Here is a 16,615-nt window from a genome sequence, read left to right on the forward strand (position 1 = left end):
CAACAAGGAGAACAGTAAGAAGCACAGTAGTGACATCACCAAAGCTCTAGCGGCTCAGAGGAAGCAGTGTCTTGGATTCCATACTGCAGGTATACAGCTATGAAGCTCAAGGCACAGGGGTGCCTAGGGACAGGAGGGGTATTCATACAAGGTGAGATGACAAGGTAGATTTGTTTAGACTACCACTGAAATCCATCCTGTTAAGCAGGAACCTGCAGAATTTTGACCCATCTATGGGCAGGCTGATTGTACTGAAGTCAATCTAACTTCCACCTGTGGTGGAAGAAAAGAAAAAAATTGCATAATCTATGGGCTGCTTTAGGGAATATAAACATTTTCAGATAATTCCTAGATAGCAAATCTTTCATTCTTAGTTCAGGTCCACTTTAAAGCACAGTGTCTTCAAAATTGTGTCACATTTTTGGCAAACAGGAAATGGAGGCAAAGGCAAAATGCAGACAACACAAAGATCAATAGTACTTTATGCAGGGACAAATCTTCTGTCCGCTTTAATTAAGGTCAGGAAAAATTTCAGAAAAGTGCTACATGATCGGCTGTTCTCTAAATCTTCTTTTGTCCCAGTAGCTGTTGGAAGCTAAATAAGTATCCTACAGGTGCTTTGTCTTTAGCTTATTTCTCAATTTTTAGACAAAAACTTGGAAGTAAAAAGGACATAAAACATGACTGACGGCAGCCAACGTACCAAAAAATTAGCTGGTGCCTCATAATATGGGATCTTTTCTATTACAGAAGCATGGTCAGGTGTCTGTGGACTTTTAAAAAGACCACCATCTGAAGTCTACCACTGAATCTAAAAATGGTCAGCCACCAGATCTAAACAAGCTTGTGAGCTCAAGCCCTAGGGAAGGCCATACAAGTTCAAACAGTGTACTTGTCTGAAAGGCCGGTTAGTGCAAATATCCAACTTTTTGTAAAAGTGCGAGCACCAAAAAGTTCACTGATTGGTTGCTGTGGGTTACAGCAATTCACTGCCATTGCTCCATGTTAATAAAGCACCTAGAACTCTTGCCTGGCTAGTAGTCACATTTTGCTGGACTTGCTCGAAAACACTGAAGATGTTTTGCTACTCATTTAAGTAGCCTATTCAGTTTTGAGAGCCAGGAATATACACAAATACTGAAGCATGTTCCCGACACTCCTCAGAACTGATGAATCTGCTTGGATGAAAAGTCTTCATCTACAACCAGCTATACGATGGATACAAGGCTACATGAGGCCCGTCAGACTGTTCCCCCGCCAAGTGTTGAATATACTTGGGAAAGGGTAGAACCTCATGTTTTGACTAAATGCCCATAGAGAGAAAAAAAAATTAAAAATAAAAAATTATGAAGGGGTCCCAACCCTTACTTTATCCAAAAAAATTATATATTTTAAGAGTTCATTATTAAACTTCAAGAAATTAAAGCTAATAGCTGTTTATTTTGTTAGAATTCAGCAAGCTTCCATGCAATGCAAAAAAAAAAAAAAAGCGCAGAGGATAACCACATGCAGGAGAGAAAAAAATGAATTATTTTTGCAATAACAGCACTCACGTTTTTAACTATATTATGGCACATGCGTGTCTTCATGCAAAGCATTACAAGGTGATCGTGGCTGATCTAATACTGTGCACTTTGGTATATTCTCTACCATTTTATAAACTCAAACAACTGAGGAAAACTCAAATTCATGTAGACTTCATAAAACATTATAAAAAAATTATTCATATTTAAAAATAAAGGGAAGGGTTTTAAAAATAAGGCACTCCTTATCCATGGCAAGTTGTTCCCATTAAAGAAAATATTTTATACATATAAAAGCCCCCATTTACTTTTTATGAAAAATATCTATTTTTAATCAAATATGAAATACTAAACTTGAGTGTTTTATATTGACCTGCAGTGTCAGTGGAAAACTCCTAAGCAAAAGCTTTTTTTCAGATTTTATAGCAGTTATATAGACCTATAAATAGCAAGGGGTCAGACTACAACAGACAGCATTGTCCGAGGAGGGACATACTTCCTACCTCTTTAATAGGACAGACAGGACTGTGGCCAAGTCAGTTACATGGTCTGGGAATCTGCCATAGAAGTAGTGGTGGGCTTTTTTTTGTCAAGTCCAGCAGGTCTGCTAGCTGTGTTTCACACTCTGCACTAAACTATTTACATCTAAGAAAACTTACCCTAAAGTGTCAACTCCAGCTAAAACTTTGGTTTTGGATAGTTAGGAAGGGTTAAAATGTGTGGCAGAACAGTGGCGAGTTCATCTGCCTTCCAGCACTGGGTACCTCAGTCCAAGGCTGAACCAGGACACTGTTGTCCTTGTGTTTGTGCGGGTTTCCTCAAGGTACATATGTAAGAGATAGGGACCTTACATTCCAAGCACCTTGAGAGCAGGGACTGATGAGGATGAATAGTAAATGGATGGTGCCTATACCAGTATCAAATTCATTTCTGTTCAGGTATTCCACAAGGGAGATTTTCTTTTTCTGTCCTGCACTCAGGCAGGCATAACCAGGAGGCCTTAAGGGCCCTTAAAAAACACAGTATGTGTTTTTCAAAAATGCATATTGCATTTTTCAAATTCTTTTAATGCATTTTTGGTGTGCTTTCTGGTTCCCTTACTCCCACAGCATGCACATGTGAAACATGGAAAAAAAAAAAGTCACCAAAAATGCAGAATAATTCCTATTGACTTACAATGAAAGGTGCCTTTCTGGTATGCTTTTGAAAAACTGCACCAAAGATGCAGTATGCAGGATTGTGGGAAATGCAGCGCACCCACAGCGCAGTAATGTGAATTGCAAGAAAAAAAAAAAAAATGTGGGGGAGAATTTTTTTTTCACGCTCTCTGGAAAAAGTGAAAGCGCACCTTTGTGGGATGGGGGGGGAAATAGTGCTGTCATTGGTAACATACTAAGGGGTTGATTCACTAAAACTGGAGAATGCAAAATCTGGTGCAGCAATGAATGGTAGCCAGTCTTCTAACTTCACCTTGTTCAATTAAGCTTTGACCAAAAAAAAAAAAAAAGGTAATTGATCAGCTTTTAAGCAGAGCTGCTCCTGATTTTGCATTCCCAAGTTTTAGTAAAGCAACCCCTAAGTGTCTTGTTCCTGCTGTGGTGACCACATAAGAGGTAAGAATGCCTCCCCAAGAGGGACAAAGGCTCCTTTCAGAATTTAAAAAAAACATTTTGGCTGCAGTTAGGCTTTAGGACTGTTCACACTGGGAATTGCACAGGAATGGGCTGTAGGTTCCTGTGCTTTTCACAGAAAGTTCTGTGCAGAGATTTTAGCCCATTCATTCTGAATGGGCTGAAATTTCGCTGCACCAAAAGTAGTGCATGCACTACTTTCTGAAACGCACAGCAACCGGATCACCTGGTACTACTGTAACATGCAATCTGCTACAGGCAAATGGGGGCATTTAGGATGCCAATAACCTCTTGGCGCCGGCCACACGTAAATGTGCGGCCTCCCGGCGTCTGGGCCTTGACACCGAGCAGCCGCACATTTGCTTGCAATTAAGAAAAAAATATGTGCGCACTCCCAGCACACATATCCAGTACTCACGGAAAGGTCCCGGTTTCCTTTTTCGATCGGGACCTTTCCTGATCATGTGACCGTGATAGCGAATCACGGCGGTCACATGACCCTAAAACCCTGCTCTACCTCCTGGCTTCTGAAACCCTTAAAGGGCCGGGAGGCGCCGGCACCAAGGGGTTAATATTGACACCTGATGCAGATCGCATTCTGAACGCGGTATGGGAAACGCACACGGAACACGGGTTGCTTGCACCGCACTCTGGTTTGAACTGGTTCTTAAGGTTTAAAAGTGTGAGACCCAGTTAGCACAGAACAGAGAAACATTTAACAGTTACACAACTGGACCTCCATTTACATAATGTACGCTAGGACTGCATTCCTATAACACTTTGTTTTCTGTCCCTCTATCAGTTGAGCAGACTTTGGTAGATATATATATATAGTACATTTTTAGGCCTCAACAAAAAAACTTGACATAAAGTAAAACTACGAATAATTTTATTTTTTATTCATTTTTAAATAATTTTGATCATCTAGGTGTTATCCTATGAGAATACACAAGTGACAGTTGTACTTCCGCTGCCCACACACTGAACACCTAAAGCAAGAGACATATTGGCGATAACTACCTCTGGTGAGAGGGACTCGGGCCTATGCGCTGGGGAGCTCTCGGGGGAGGATATGTTCTAGAGGAGGGAAAAGCAACTTGTTATTCAGCTATTCAAACACGCACAACAGCAAAATAAAAAAAATAAAAATCCATCATGTAGCCACAGCTATTACATGTTACAAGACACATTCAGTGTGAACCGTCATTTGTGACTATACCTGCAAGAGGAACAAAATTACAGGAGTAATAAATGAAGGAAAATCTGTTAAATTAGCAGCGCTTGTCACATACCTATCAGAACGGCCCAAGATGGGAGGGGGGGGGGGCTCCCTTCACTTCAACCTTCAGTGATTTTTTTTTTGGTCTCTAATATGTTTTGGCAGGAAATCATTTCACTTGAGTCCTTGAACTTAAAGAAACCAGCAAGTGATTCAACACATGGATATATGTTGAAAATTGAATTTCAATTAAATGGGAGTTAAGGTATATGCATGGACAAAATGTTCATTAAAAAGATGCACTTAGTACCAAGGCGAGAACCTGGCGCAGGATCCAGTGTCCAAGTCAAAAATTATAGGTGGGCCACACATTGTAGAGTATGGGTACAGTGCCCAAAGTATAACACCATGGGTTTACTGATCTGAAAACTGCTGGATAGTCCAGAGCAACAAGCAGTCAGTTCTTGACAGAAGAAAAAAAAAAATCCCGGTTAAAGGATAAAATTCACCGTAAAAAACTAAAAACAATGAATGCACTTTATGCACTTTTTTTGCAGGTAAAAAAATGTACATTTACCATTTTTTTTGTAGGAGTATAGATCGCATTGCACCAGCGATCAGCAGATTGTGGGTGCAATGCAGGGCTCCTGCAGACTCAGTGTAAGCTGTCTGCCCGTACAGGCAGTTACACAATGACAAACAATTAATGGACTACCTAGAGCGCTCAACAGCGTACTTGTAGTTCATTAAGAACTACAAGCAGTCAGACACAAAGGATGTTGGTACTTGTAGTTCATTCATTCACAGAACTCTGTATGAATAAAAGCCATGTTGGCAAAGCCCGGCTCTTTTCAAATTATGACAGGGGCTGGGAAGAGAAGTTCCTTAGCTCACCGTCACAATCAGAAGAGGGATGGGGAGGACTCTATAAAAAAAAAAAAAAAATAAGGCAACCTGCTCACAAAGGTGAATTTGGGCTTTAAAAAGAAAAACATTTCTCCAAATGCAAAGCAACCCATTGCCCAAGCACACAAGGAAAAAACTGGAGTCTCATGTAATGGGTGTGGTTATACGAGTGCGCAGAACGGGCAACTCAGGAAGGTTTTGTGGCCAATGTCCAATCACCTGAACGTAGCCTGCATATAAACCCACGGTCTTTGAAAACAAGTCTTGCACTGTATGATGAAACATTTTGCGCACAGGTCTCCAAAACATTACACATTGCCCTATGTTTAAAAACTGATTTAGTACAGAAAAATAGATGCTCTGCCAGAAATCCAGTGAGCTCCTAACATCCTCCTGTAGTGGGCTGACACAGTGCGACCAGTGCACCTAATGGCAAGAGAAGGAGAAATAGCAGATAGCTTTTATAGGAAGAGAGGGAGAAAGCAAGAATAATTAATGCGGATCTGTGAAGAGTAGTAGAGGGACATGCGAATGTAGTCCAGCAAATTAGAACAGCTTGGGGCTGACAACGCAGCTTGGGAATTCAGTGGAGCAGATGCTGGGAGCTCAGTTCCTATGGATGTAGGCATGCCCCCAGAACTACATCTCCCAACATGCATGGACTAAGCATGGAGAGTTCCTATCTACAAGCTGACAGGAGTAGAGACAGCAGCTTCACTACACCTGTCAGCTTAGCTTTGGAGGAGACAAGCCAGATCTAAAGAGGAGAAGAGAGTTGGGAAGAGGGATGGGTTGTGCTCTCTCTCCCCTCCAGCTCTTCCTCCTGCCACTGCAGCTCTCCTGGATCTGGACTGCCGGATTGCCAATGTGCAGTGTTTGTTTACCCTCCCCCCAGCAAAAAATGAGAGTAGGGGGTAATCTGACAGCCAGTGGCATCTCTAGTGCTGGGCATTGACACTGCAATCCTATATTCCTCTATACCCAGTGGTGTATTTAGGTTTTATGCTGCCCTAGGCAACACAAAAATCAGCGCTCCCCCCATCCTCTGCAGAGAGAGCCTGACATTGACCAACAGCACCTTGCCCCCCCACCAGAGAAAGCCTTCCACTACCACTGCCCCCCAACACCAGCCACCATCTCCCATAGCGAGAGAGAGTGTTGGATCCCAAAAAAAAAAACAAAAAATAAAAAACACACTTAAGGAGAGGTCTGCATTTCTGGCAGGATCATTAGGTATTTTTCAGTACTTGTATTATTATTTTTAAAGAAACAGAAGATGGGAAATCATGCATATAATGAAAATCTGTGCTGAAATTATGTATAATTTAATTTTTTTTTTTGAAGGTTGTCCAAACATACACTTTAAGTCAAAACCGATTTGAATTCTTATTTCTGACCAGTGACTCAAGTGTTGGCACACCGAAGGATTGGCAAAACCAGCATACACTGAAACATCAGTTTCTCATTTTAGATCGTAGAGACTTGCAAGTCACAAGAAATGAGCTTAACATAATAGCTGTGGTTATCATTTAGCCCAAAATAACTAAAAATCACAGTGCTCTCTTTTCATAACACTTCTGTACTGAAGGCCATGATTATAATTGACATAAAGCAACATTAAAACTTAATTTGCATTATACTTCAACCCATTATGCCAGTGTATGAAGAGAAAGCACTGTACATATAAAATACATAAAGATTTAGCAATAACATTGATACATAGCAAAGGAAATGCTCCAGGCAGCAGTGACAGAGGGTGCAAACTATGACAACACTTCAGAGGGAATTAGACCTGCCATAGCATCTGATAGAATCAATTTGCAGCTTGACATATACGTGAAAAGGACTGTGCATAGGCAAATTGTGATCCCCTATTATTAATGAAAACTTGAACTTCATCTGATATAATTTACAGTCTTGGAAATAGAATTGTGCAAATTGAGGTATTCACACAAACCAGAAATTCAATTAAATCAGGTTACCAATTCTGTAGTATGGTGCTGGACATGCATACGCTGCCCCAATCTTCCTAATTCTCACAGGAAGACTTCAATTATATGAGGGATGGAGAAATTGCACATTTTACAAAATCCTGTGGAGTATAACCTATTGAAATGTCCTCATACTTTAAAAGAAGAAAATGGACACGCCATGCTAGCTGTTACCAAGTACTGTCAACCTCTCATGCAGGAGCTTCCAGCAGCCTCTCTGCCAATTTACTGTACTGAGCAATCTCTGCGTTTCATTGTGGTAAGCATAGCGCAAGTCAAGCGCCTCATTCATGTTACTATTTAAAGTAACCTACATTTACACACTCTCCCAAATACGCTCCTGAGTGCAGTTTTACAAACGTCTGAGGATCGTTGCTGCTAATCTCCACATTTAGATTTGTCTGATGTGCTGAAAATGGTTGGAGCCTCTAAGCTGTGGCCCCGGGGGCCATATGCAGCTCTTTGCTTGCCTTTCCAGCCCTTGGGGCACCATTCTATCCACTGACTCCAACAGGGCTATATTATTCCCACTGACACCAATGCTGAAGCACTATTTCCTCCCACCAACACCAATGACGGGGCAGTAATCCTCCCACCAACACCAATGACGGGGCAGTATTCCTCCCACCGACACCAATGACGGGGCACTATTCCTCCCACCGACACCAATGACTGGGCACTATTCCTCCCACCGACACCAATGACTGGGTACTATTCCTCCCACCGACATCAATGACTGGGTACTATTCCTCCCACCGACACCAATGACTGGGTACTATTCCTCCCACCGACACCAATGACTGGGTACTATTCCTCCCACCGACACCAATGACGGGGCACTATTCCTCCCACCGACACCAATGACTGGGTACTATTCCTCCCACCGACACCAATGACGGGGCACTATTCCTCCCACCGACACCAATGACGGGGCACAATTCCTCCCACCAACACCAATGACTGGGTACTATTCCTCCACCAACAATGACGGGGTACTATTCCTCCACCAACGACGGGGTACTATTCCTCCACCAACGACGGGGTACTATTCCTCCACCAACGACGGGGTACTATTCCTAGCACCAACGACGGGGTACTATTCCTCGCACCAACACAAATGACGGGGTACTATTCCTCCCACCAACACCAATGACGGGGTACTATTCCTCCCACCAACGACGGGGTACTATTCCTCCCACCAACACCAATGATGGGGTACTATTCCTCCCACCAACACCAATGATGGGGCACTATTCCTCCCACGAACACCAATGATGGGGCACTATTCCTTCCAATGACACCAATGATGGGGCACTATTCATTCCACTGACACCAATGATGGGGCACTATTCCTCCCACTAACACCAGTGATGGGGCACTATTCCTCCCACCAACACCAATGATGGGGTACTATTCCTCCCACCAACACCAATGATCGGGCACTATTCCTTCCACTAACACCAGTGATGGGGCACTAATCCTCCCACTAACACCAGTGATGGGGCACTATTCCTCCCACTAACACCAGTGATGGGGCACTATTTCTCCCACTAACACCAGTGATGGGACACTATTCCTCCCATTATATAAAAGATTAGGCATTTTCTACTGCCATTAGACACACTCCCAATGTCTGAAGGACAGTAAACTGGCCCTTTGATTAGTAAGTTTGGAGACCCCTGCTTTAAACTGTTGAGTCAAACTAACCCAACCGACTGCGAATCTGTGTATGTTCTTTTGCCCACGTGAAATAGGATTTGCATTTCCATACAGGAATTTGAAAATGCAAAACCTGCTTGAAGCAGATCAGCTGCAGGTCTGTGGCACCTGTTAAATTCTGGCCAAAGCGCATTGACACAGACCCTAAAGCCGATGTATGAGTAATACTTTATATAGCTAGCCTGCAAATTCTAATACATGAAACTGTAAATATGATCAATCAACCCCAGAGGGGCGATGGACCTCCTGCATACAACCACAAGAAATCTCTCTGCAGCTGTTTTTTTTTCCTAAAGAACCTAAATCGAATCTCCAGTTTTCATGCAATAGCTCCAGTGTTTCTACACTCCAAAGACTGGAGCTGGAAAGCAGCAACTGCGCCATCACCTATTCCTTGAAGACAGCACTTCACATTCATTTGAAAAACTCCTCTTTGTAACTATGCCTTTAACAGCATAAATGATGGGTTATGGGGAAATATACCTCCTATGCACCAGAACTATTCAGATATTGAGCAAAGTACCAAGAACAGCAAAAGCCCGCTATCCTTTACCTCAAACTGTAGTGGAGTATTGCAGCGGCTAGCAGCGAGGGATGGGATGGGAGAGAACAAGAGTCCATATGCATATCGGGATTCCTCTTCACCGGGAAGGGAAGAGCTAGGTGTGGTCTGCAGTGGACTGAGGGAATCTGTGGTGGTGGAATTAGGAAGAGCAGGGGGAAATGGTACTGGGCTTGACACCATGGCAGAGTTTTCTTCCAAGATGTATTTAGTCTTCCACTTTTTTAAAGGGGCTGTAACTTCTGTGGAGTAAAAACAATACAAATTAGTAAGAGGACAGTGTCATTTTATCAGATTGTGCACAACTGAAAGAACAATGCATCAATAACATGTAGCAAACTATTCATTGGCTACCACATAATGATGAGCAAAATATAAACGTTGATACGAAACCTTCTCGTTTTAGATAAAGTGTGGAAAGGGTAGAACCCTGGCCAAGTTTCAACTGCTGTTCCTGACCCTATAGGGATAATAAAAAAATGACTTGGTCCATGATGGTGCTGCCAAGTGATGTGAATTTCCATAAGCTGTCAGAGACTGCAAAAATACCCAGGATTTTCTACTTCTTTCCAAATCTACTACAGAACCGCTCATGCTTGAGGAGATGAGGGAGGGAGGGGACGTGTTCAGTAGTGCAGCAGGGGAGAACTCAGGCAGGGCTGATGACACTGCTTGGGTGACAGCGCTGTTAGCCCACTACAGGATGTCTGTTAGGATCTACAGATTTTCCATAAGGAAATGTGCATGTAATACAGAGATGTACTTAATACTTAAAATGGTATTAGACCCAAAAATGTCATATATTGCAGCTTACTAATCCTTAGATGTGGCTGCATATTTTCCTCTGTTTTCACCTGATTTGCCCAGTAACACCCTTCCTGTATTGCAGTGCCTACACTCTGGATGAGGGAGCAAAAGAGACCCCTTTGGACAGCAGCACTGTTAATATGGAGGGAGGGGAGTTTTGGATGGACTAGCAGATTTAAAAAAATACAATAACTTTTAGGCTGAACTCCAGACAACAATGTTTAAGCTGTTAGAGCAACAGTTTTTTCTTCTTTTGAGATAAATATTTTACAAAAAATTGACATTGTGAGCAACCCTGTGATTGGTAGTTTGTCCCAACCCTCTAACTGCTACAACTGCAAGACAGCTACACCAGGTGTAAATAAAACCTGTAAAAAGAAAACTATTGCAGCCACCACATCTAAGAACTGGTAAGCTGCAGAATAAAAGGTTTGCTTTAGGGTTTAAATACCACTTTAATAAAGGTCCATAAGAAAACACAGCATTGTAAAGTGTCAATATATTACACTATTTTTAAGAGCATCACAGTCTACCTTCAAAAAAAAAAAAAAAGGCTGTGTTGAGAAGTTTGTGAAAGTGCAACAATCACAAAATGTTCATAGGGGGCAGAAGCGTACCTGTATTGGTTCCATTGTTGGATGAGCAGTTGCTCTCATTACTTTGGTATAAAGGTTGGGAGTTTTCCTGTACAGAGCTGGCTGGTTGTGTCACAGCCTCTTCCAAGGCTAGTTTCATCCAGCGCTAGCAGTGAGAAGAATGAGATTTGTTAGAAGCAGAATAAATTGCAGTGAACACAATGTATACTAGCATAAAACTACAGCACATTTCTTCGCACACTGCAGACATATTGCTGGTTATATAAAGTCTATGCAAACATTGACAGTCAACTTCTTATACTTCCATTTTGGTCTTTTTAAATATACCACCTGAAGCATTTTGCCAAATCTAATAAATGAAAAAATACCAATCTTGGTAAATTCAGAGCAGTCCTGTGTCCGCTGCACACTTGTGTTCTCAGAAAGATTTCTTTGTTATCCTGGACTACAGAATAATTTGCCTTTATGCTGAAGTGAAAGTTCAAGTGGTTGTGTAGTTTCGTAAACAGCTGGGAGAGCTGACATAACTAACTCAGTCCACAAAATGATGTGTTGTCAGCCCAGAACAAAGAGTGGCATATTAGCTATTTTTGTACCTGATCTTTAATGTGATGAATACATGAACATTTCTCTGTGTTTTCTCTTCTTCCTAGAACCAGCCTCCCCTTTTCCTGTGCCCTTTGGAATGCCTGCTCTGTCTGACACTCACCTCTGTGCATGACATTTTCATTACAAACTCCTTTAACCTACTTGCAATTATGGAAACCTGGCTTCATGAATCTGACTTTCCCTTTCCTATTCTCCTCTCTCATGGTGGTCTCCTCTGGACTCACTCCCCCAGGCCTAGTGGATGGAAAGGAGGTGGAGTTGAAATTCAATCCCCTCAAAGCACTTTTCAGGTCCTTCCATTCACGTCCGTCTCCTCATCTGAAGTTCACTGTATTCGTCTATTCTCTCCAATTTCTTTACGAATTGCTGTGAATTATCGTTCTCCTGGACTGGTATCAAGCTTCCTTGACTTCTCTGCCTGGCTGCCTTGCTTTCTCTCATCTGAAATTCCCACTATCATTCTTGGTGACTTCAACATCCCTGTTAATCTGAACACTCCTACTTCTAAACTTCTGAGCCTAACCACTTCTTTTGACCTAAAACAATGGACACATGCTTCTACTCACTCTAATGGTAACTGCATCGACCTTGTATTCTCCTACATATACACACCTTGCAACTTCACCAACTTTCCCTTTCCTCTTTCTGATCACTCCCTCATTAGCTTCACTCTCTCCTTGGCTGCCTACTCATCTTCCAACTACCGAACAGTTACCCGTAGAAACCTTCGCCATCTTAACCCTTCTCTTTTTTTCAGCAACAGATTGTCTCTGACAAAATCTCAGGCCTGTCCTGCCTCCAACCTGGCCACTTCTGTCTACACGGTCATCCACCATGGACACACTACACACAGCATTAGGTCCCGACCACCACAGCCCTGGCAAAAACACAATACCAGATGCCTCAAAAAACGTAGCCGTGCTCTTGAGTGTTTATGGTGTAAGACTAAGACCCAGCAAGACTTCAACCAATATAAATCTGCCCTTCAAAAACACAATTCTTGTCTCCACACTGCCAAAGAAACCTATTTTATCCCTCTCATTAACACCCTCTCACGCAATCCCCATCAACTTTCTACCTTTAACTCTACTTCATTCTTCTTTACCTCCACCCACTCACTGTCCAGGAGATCACTAAAAAAAATAAGATACTTCGTGACGAGATCTCCACTGTACAGATATCTCCCTCACTCTACACTCCTTGTCCACCTGTACAATCTATACTTCTTGTTTAACCCAGCTACTGTAGAGATTGGTAAAGTTTTTCTAAAGACCACCCAACAACCTGTCCCCTGATCCCTCACAAATACTACGGTCATCCTCTGGCTCTATCCTTCACTCCAACTCATATCTTCAATCTCTCCCTTTCTACTGGCATCTTCCTCAACCCTCCAAACTCGTTGAACGTCAAGTCTACAACCGGCTGAGCTGCCACCTTATTGCGAATAACCTTCTCGATCCCCTTCAGTCGGGCTTTCGCCCACAACACTCCACAGAAACTGCTCTCTTAAAACTCACAAAATACTTACTAGCCGCAAAAACCAATGGTCATTCTTCCATACTCTCTCTTGGACATTTTTGCTGCCTTCGGCACAGCTGCCCACCCCCTCCTCAAAAAAACACAAAACAAAAAAAACCCAAAAAACTTTGGCTCTGTGACTGTACGCTCCGTTGGTTGGAATCATACCCATCTCACCGCACCTTCAGTGTCACTTACAACTCTACTTCCGCCTCTTCTACTCCTCTTACTGTTGGGGTCCCCCAAGGTTCTGTCCTTGGACCTCTCCTATTCTTGATCTACGCTTCTTTCTTGGGTCAGCTGATAGCTTCCCATGGTTTCCAATACCATTTCTATGGCGACGAGACACAAATCTCTCTACTCCTCAGCTCACCCCATCAGTTTCCTCAAGTATCACCAGTTTACTAACAGACAGACTGGATGTCACACCGCTTCCTAAAACTCAATCTATCCAAAACGGAGCTCATAATATTTCCTCTCCCACCTGCCTCTTCCCCCGATTTCTTGGTCAGGATCAATAGCACCATCAACCCATCCCCGCATGCCCGGGTGCTAGGGGTAACCCTGGATTCTGAACTATCCTTTCAGGCTCACATCCTATCCCTGTCCAAATCATGCCGCCTCAACATCTCCAGAATACGCCCCTTTTTAACCAACGATATCACAAAGCTAATTCACTCCCTGGTAATCTCTCGCCTCAACTACTGCATCTCCCTCCTCATTGGCTTACCTTTACATAGGCTATCCCCCCTCCAGTCCACTATGAATACTGCTGCCAGACCCATCCACCTTTCAGTGTCTGCTACCCCTTTCTGCCAATCCCTCCACTGGCTTCCACTCACCCAACAAATAAAATTAAAAATACTAACATGCAAAGCTATCCACAACTCTGCCCCCAACTACATCACCAACCTGGTCTCAAAATATCAACCAAACCGCCCTCTTTGATCCTCTCAAGACCTTCTGCCCTCTAGTTCCTGTGCCACCTCCTCCCATGCTCGCCTCCAGGACTTCTCCCAAGCTTCTCCCATCCTATGGAACTCCCTACCTCAATCTGTCTGGCTTTTTCCTAATCTATCCACCTGAAGATGATCCCTGAAAACCTCTTTAAAATAGCTTATCCTGCATCTAACTAGTAAACTGTCTTTTATTTCCTCCATCAGCTCATCCCCCCACAGCTATTACCTCTTGTATCGCTCAATTCTTCCTCCTAGATTGCAAGATTTAACGAGCAGGGCTCTCTATTTCCTCTTGTACCAAATTGTATTAAACCTGTAATGTCTACCTTCATTTTGTAAAGTGCTGCGCAAACTGTTGGCGCTATATAAATCCTGTATAATAATAGTAATGTATTGCAGAGATGTGCTACATGTGTATGTATTTTAATCCCTTGATATGTGCTTTTACTGAATATTTTGGCATGAAATAACTACAGAACTGTCAGAACCAGAGGTTGGCTTTCAGGTGTAACTAAAGGGAACATTTCTCCCCCCCCCCCAAATTTTATTTTGGATGGAGTAAGGGGTTGTAACTGGTCAGTTTTTTTTCGCCATCTGTGTCCCATGGGAGAGATTTCCCTTCACTTCCTGTCTCACGGCCAAAACAGGAAGTGAGAAAGTTAGAGGAAATGAAAACTGACCGGTATTGTAATCCTTCCCACTCTAAACAAATAAAAAAAAGTTTTGCCTATAGTTACATTTTCACTTGTCTTTAGAGAATGGACATGCTCCGACTTGCCGTGACCATAACACCCAGTTTTAGCCCTCAAGCCCAAGAACATGCAACACACTCACCTTTTTACATGATCCATAAGTGCCATCCACCTTTGGGGGTCTCCTCCGCCTCTCAGGCATGTAAGGAGAAACAAAGCGTATGTAGTGTTTAGGAAGTGTGTTGATGGAAGGGGAATGAGACAGTCCAGGTAGCATGTTAAGGGTGGTTGCCAACACTGTGGGATCTGTGGTAATCCGCAGCGGCTGATCCATAGGACAGTCCTGTTTCTCCACCTTGTCATTTAACCATTCTGTTACCAAATACTGAAAAGGAACACAGGCGTCTTAGAAGCAAATTCTGCATGCTATTTTTTTTCTTTTTTTTTTTTAAATACAGCCACATCAGTTTCATGTGGTTATAAAACCTATTTTGACCTGCAGCCAGTACAATTGCATATTCTTTAACTGCCAAAAAAAAAAAAGTCACGTTCCTGCAATATGGGAAAATTCAGTGCACATGGTGTGTAAAGAGCCCCCTCAGAAACCTAATTTCCTGGCCAGTGTGAAATAGTTTTAGGTTTTCACTTTTACCAAAAATTACATAAAAAAAAAAAAAAAAAAAAAACACCTTCTCCATGGGCTAAAGACCTTATTACCAACAGGCTAACAAATACCAGTTTTAAACGTTCCCTCTGTATAGGAAAATATTACCAACCTTTTTAGTCTTGTGGTATTTAAGGCTAGCACGGGTTGGCTGGGTCACTGTCTGGGCAACGGCGGGCGATTCTGACCCTTGCGGGGCATCGCCCGTTCCTAAAGCTTCTGAAGCACCAGTCTCTGTGGTTCCTGAACTTGCAGTTCCTTCCTCAGCCACTGGGGGTGCCAGTTCCACCTGCTGTGCCACAGCTTGCCTTCTCCTTAGCCTTTGAGCGGAAGCACTTCGATAACGTGACATGCGGCTTTTCGGACGTGGCCTTGTGGATTTTGGTGTCACCGATTTAGGAGTAGGTTTCTCTGCAATTGTTTCCTGTGCAAAAATGTTTTCAAGATAATTAGCAGAAAAACGACACTAATATTTTTTTCTTATGCTGACTTTGCTCTCAATAGCACACAATGTAACACAGAAATTGGTGCAAAATTTGACAAAATATAAGGAAGATTTAATGTGATACAATGCCACTACAACCACCATTGTTTTAGCAGCTGCATCACATACAAATTAGTTGCTAGATTTGACAATTACATCCACATCATTTGAATAACTGCAGAATGGTACAAGGTTTCCTATAAGCAGGGGCGGACTGACAACTCATGGGGCCCCCGGGCAATAGGGGATTATGGGGCCCCTGTGACCTCGCCCACACCCAAAAAAGCCTATGAAAAAGCCAATGAAAGGTACCAGGGGCATCTCATGGGACCCCCTACTGACCCCGGGCCCTCGGGCAGTGCCCGAGTGCTCGAATGGTCAGTCCGCCCCTGCCTATAAGCCAATACAGTCACAGAGTTTGTGTGAATCTGAGGACAGAATGGATAAAATTTCAAATCTTTTAGCAGGCAAACACCTCCCATATATTTCAAAAGTGTATTTAGTCATTAGCCTGGCTTTCAGCTTTACCCGCTTCCCGACCGCCCTATACTAGAACTACTGCTACAGGGCGGCAGGGCTACGCAAAATCACATACACACGTGATTTTGCATTTCCTCCACCCTACCCACGCCACCATTGGTGGCTACAGATGTTTATCACCGGGACTCAGCCAGAGACTCCCCGCCGGCACCCAGCGATTGCCGAGTATCACTGACAGGGAGAGACCTCTGTAAA

At 42.9% G+C, this 16,615-nt stretch overlaps 1 protein-coding gene across 1 annotated transcript in view; it reads right to left on the reverse strand.

Moving 5' to 3' along the window:
* Positions 1-16,615, reverse strand: part of SETD5 (SET domain containing 5) — a 91,367-nt gene that overhangs the window by 14,443 nt on the left and 60,309 nt on the right. Inside the window, exons 15-19 of the mRNA XM_089654345.1 lie at positions 15,509-15,820; positions 14,875-15,117; positions 10,976-11,099; positions 9,543-9,793; positions 4,175-4,231 (exon numbers count right to left, since the gene is read on the reverse strand). Of these exons, the coding sequence (XP_089510471.1) occupies positions 4,175-4,231; positions 9,543-9,793; positions 10,976-11,099; positions 14,875-15,117; positions 15,509-15,820 (987 nt within the window). The remainder of the gene's footprint in view (positions 1-4,174; positions 4,232-9,542; positions 9,794-10,975; positions 11,100-14,874; positions 15,118-15,508; positions 15,821-16,615) is intronic.

Source organism: Staurois parvus, unplaced genomic scaffold, assembly GCF_062004578.1.
Source record: "Staurois parvus isolate SC_StPar_1 unplaced genomic scaffold, SC_StPar_1.0 ptg000757l, whole genome shotgun sequence".
Classification (NCBI taxonomy): Eukaryota; Metazoa; Chordata; class Amphibia; order Anura; family Ranidae; genus Staurois; species Staurois parvus.